A 4,522-nucleotide genomic window follows, 5' to 3' on the forward strand; every position below is an offset into this window, starting at 1 on the left:
TTTTTGTTTTTTTTTTTTTTTTTTTTTTGTTGCTTAGGGTGGTAAAGTTTGTGCTACTTTGCTTTATTTTTATATGTTGGTGTTTGAGTGGATACGTAATAGGGGAGTTTGTTGGTGGTGATCTGGCTTAAGCATTATGCTTATAGTGGTGGAAGAAAGTATTAGAATCTTGACTGCAGTGTAGATTGGCAGAGAAAGCATAACATCAAAGTTTAAAATTTGAGAAGTTAAATTTTTTGTAAATTATGCTCCTTTATAAGTCGGCAATGATAATGATCTCTCATATAACGGTAAAACAATTCTGTATTCAGGAATTTGATCCCTTTTCATTGAGCATCGATGGTGATAAACTTCGAGGACGTGGAACTACTGATTGTTTAGGTCACGTGGCTCTTGTATCCGAGCTTATGAGGCGTCTTGGAGAGACAAAGCCACAGTTGAAATCCACGGTGGTTGCTGTTTTCATAGCCAGTGAAGAGAACTCATCTATCCCTGGGGTTGGTGTCGATGCATTAGTGAAGGATGGATTGCTTGATAAGTTAAAGCAAGGCCCTCTGTAAGTAACTGTATGCTATGGTATCAAGTTTCATTGCAGAGACATAGTGAATTGATTTGTATTGTTGATTTCTCTATATAGATTCTGGATTGACACAGCAGATAAACAACCATGCATTGGTACTGGTGGCAGTATACCGTGGAAACTTCATGTAACCGGAAAGCTTTTCCACAGTGGTCTTCCCCACAAGGTACTCTTTTCTTTCTACTGCTTGACATCCAAGCTCGTCAAACTTATTTTTATACTTAATGCCCCATCTTGTTATTTTAACAAGAGGTTCCATTGCAGTATAAAAGATTATGAAATTGGAGAAGAAAAAGTATGATCCATACAGGAATTTGTTTGCACAAGATTACAGTATTATGTTGATTTTATCTGTGTGACAAATCCTGGCATTCTCTTTGTTACCAAATTTCTTTTGTAAAACAAAAGAAACATCATGGTTGATGCTGGTATTACTTTCATCAGCTCCTTTTATCTCCACTGTTATGAATGTTGATCTGCCATTTTGAAGTACCTGTTAATTAGAGGAAAATTGTTCTATAAAAGAATGTTGACAGAAGCTTCAGAGTTGTTATGATTACTCCCCCAATCTTACTACTCTATTTATAGAACTGAAAGTCCAAATGCATTTGTGGGCGACTGCCTAAATGCATTTGAGGCTAAATGCATAGATCCATTGGGCTCTTGTTCTCCTAGATGCATCAGGGGATCAGGGGCGGATCTACCTTGGCGGCAGGGGTTCACCCGAAACCCCTCGTTGGAAAAATTACACTGTACTTATAAGGTCAGATTCGATATTTATGGTTATATATAACAAAATGAACCCCCTTAGCACAACAAAGAATCTTAGCTCAGTGGTCTGGGGGTTCAGAAATATGTCCATGATCGTGTGTTCGATTCTCGTTAGTGCGCAATCATTTTTTATATGGCTTTCCTTAGGGCAGTTGAACTTCTGTACTAGGAGTTATTTAATAGTTAATACACATTGCTTTCAACTGTACTCGGGATGAGAACTAATAATTAATTAACATTTGATTGTTTTTATTAATTGTTTCATCAATAATATTTGCATAAATTATGTGTAAAATTCTATATTATTTTTTTTTTTTTGATTTGCACCGGGTGTCCGAGTCTCTTTGAGCCCCGACTAATCCCGGGGGTGCACAGGCCCTCGGCAAGGAGTTTCCCGCAAGTGCACCACGGTTAATTCAGGTTTTACCCAGTCCGATGGCCCTCAGAAATTGTTTGCACCCAGTGGGTTTCGAACTTGAGACCTTGAAAGGGAGCAAACCCCAAGGCTCAAGTCAATTGCCAGCAGGCCAACCCCTGAGGGTTATAAAATTCTATATTATTTTACGAAGAATATAATATAAAATAAAAATTAGGTACTACTAATAAATATGTTTAAAAGCTAAAATAATAAAACTAATAGTGTGATTGACTAAATTTCTAAAATTTGATAGTATGAAAATTACTTTTTATCAAAGTATTTTTGTATATTAATAATTTGTGTTTGACTAATCAATTTGATTATTTTTTTTGTTAATATTAGAGTTCTATTTGTGCTTGACCAAGATTCCAAAACTGTTTTTGAAGAAAAATATTAATTTCAAAGATATCATATGAGTGAAAGGAAAATTTCATCTTTAATCAAGAGGTCTCGGGTTTGAGCCCCCTTGGGTACAGAGTCACCTTTGTTAGGGAGCGCTTTACTCCCCAATGTAGGACTTCCCGGCGTGAATCCGAATTTAGTTGGGCTCCAATGTGGGTACCGGACATCGGGTGGGAAACCAAAAAAAAAAGAAAGGAAATTAATTCAGAAAAAGTTGAACATTGCAAAGTGGAAGGGAAGAAAAAGCACAACAAATTTTAGAAAGGTCTCAATGTAGTAAAAATGTTAAACGGGACATGACAATGAGAGTTAAAATTTAGTGGGTTTAAATGAGACATCACGGGAGGAACAAGTGAGAGATATTAATGGGCTTTCAACCGTTAAGACTCTAGCTTCTCAATTTCTGGAAGCAATCAAACTATGGGAGAAGTCCTCTGAGGAAATAACGAAGGAGAAGATGGTGGGAGAAAAAGTAGCAGATGAAAATGCACACATGCAAAACCCATAACTCAAAACTAACCAATGAGGACAGACATTCGGAAGAAAGGTATACGTCCAAAGATTTAAATCAGAGAGAACTACAATTGCAACAAGTTCTTGATGCTGAACCAGTGGCTATGCAAAACCTGTCAGAGGAAGATTTGGCTGAAATTGAGGCACCAAGCTGGGTTAACTCACACATATTGGAGTTGAGCAACACGTATGGGGTAGCTTTCGAAGGATTTGAGAAAGAGACTCTTGCACTACTCATGAGAATTGATGAAAGGAAAACAGAGATAGACAACAAGAAGCAGGGGAAAGCTATTAGCATCCCTAAGAGCAGGGGAATAGGCAAGAATGAATTGAAAAAGCTTCAATCTAGTCTCAATAAAGAGGTTGAAGGTGCTAGAAGCAGGGGGAGGGTTCTAAGCCTGACTTTTAAATGAATATTAAGTTGATCACATGGAATGTGAGGGGTCTTAACAACACCACCAATAAGAAGTTGGTTAAGACTTGTTTGCAGAAATGGAAAGCGGATGTAGTTTGTTTACAGGAAACCAAGGTGAACAAAGGGATTGAGGGGATTGCCTATCAGCTCTGGTCTAGTAGATGGATGAGGCTTGGATATATTGAGGCAGATGGGAGTAAGGGGGGAATACTTATTATGTGGGATAGTAGAGTATGGACTGGCACTAAGGTGGAGGAAGGTACCTACTCAATCACTTACAAGTTTGAATCAACTCAAAATTCTTTTTCCTGGTACTTCACTGGAGTGTATGCTCCACACACCAGGAAAGAGAAGTTAGAGTGTTGGGAAGAAATGGCTGCAATGAAGGAACTATGCGGAGGACCTTGGGTCACTGGGGGAGATTTCAACACTGTAAGACATATGGGGGAAAGAAGAGGGTGCAGCAGAGTTACAAACATCATGAATGAATTTTCCAGATGGATAGATGAACTGGAGTTGCATGACCCTTATCTGTCGGGAGGGAAGTTCACTTGGTTCAGGGGGGGATAACCATCCAAGTGCTGCTAGGTTGGATAGGTTCTTATATTCTATGAGTTGGGAGGAAAAACTTTCAAAAAGCATCAAGCAAAGCACCCTCCCAAGAATAGGGTCAGACCACAATCCTGTCATGTTGGAAAGTGGTAACTAGGAGCATCGAAAACCATGTTTCAAATTTGAAAATTGGTGGCTCAAGGTTGATGGCTTTAATGATATGGTGCAGGGGTGGTGGAACAACTTTGAGGTAGAAGGGTGCCCTGATTATAAGCTTAGCAGTAAACTAAAGATGCTAAAACAAAAGTTAAAAGATTGGAGCAAGAAGAACTTCTCTGAAGCAGCCCACAGGAAAAATTGTTTGCTAGAAGAATTAGCTGAGCTAGATAGAATCCAGAACGACAGAATACTTAATGATGAGGAAATGGTGATAAAAACAACAATTCTGGTAGAGCTGGAAATGCTGGCCAAACAAGAAGAAGCAAGCTGGAGACAAAAGTCTAGAGTGCTATGGTTGAAACAAGGGGATAAAAACACTAGGTTCTTTCAGAGACAAGCAACTGCCCATAGGAGATACAACACAATTGACAGACTGGTGGTACGAGGGGTGGAGATACAGGAACCTACAGAAGTTAAAGAAGCCATGATAGACTTCTACGCCAAGCTCTACTCAGAAACTGAGTCCTGGAGGCCCTCTTTTGATTTTGTAGGGTGCCCAACAGTGTCTACGGAAGAAAACGAATGGTTACAAAGACCATTTACGGAGGAGGAAGTGCTACTGATCATCAAAAAATGTGAGGGGGACAAAGCACCTGGCCCTGATGGATTTACTATGGATTTCTTTAAGAAATGCTGGGATATATTGAAAGAG

At 39.0% G+C, this 4,522-nt stretch overlaps 1 protein-coding gene across 5 annotated transcripts in view; it reads left to right on the forward strand.

Annotated features, from left to right (window-relative positions):
* The window catches only part of LOC102595902 (acetylornithine deacetylase), a 52,942-nt gene that overhangs the window by 734 nt on the left and 47,686 nt on the right, over positions 1-4,522 (forward strand). For all 5 annotated transcript variants that reach the window (XR_001474080.1, XR_001474081.1, XR_001474082.1 and 2 more), the window contains exons 2-3: positions 312-556; positions 638-746. Coding sequence is in view for 2 of the 5 variants with exons in the window: in XM_015311102.1 (XP_015166588.1) it covers positions 312-556; positions 638-746 (354 nt within the window). In the remaining 3 variants the exon portion in view is untranslated. The remainder of the gene's footprint in view (positions 1-311; positions 557-637; positions 747-4,522) is intronic.

Source organism: Solanum tuberosum, unplaced genomic scaffold (assembly GCF_000226075.1).
Source record: "Solanum tuberosum cultivar DM 1-3 516 R44 unplaced genomic scaffold, SolTub_3.0 scf00144, whole genome shotgun sequence".
Lineage (NCBI taxonomy): Eukaryota > Viridiplantae > Streptophyta > Magnoliopsida > Solanales > Solanaceae > Solanum > Solanum tuberosum.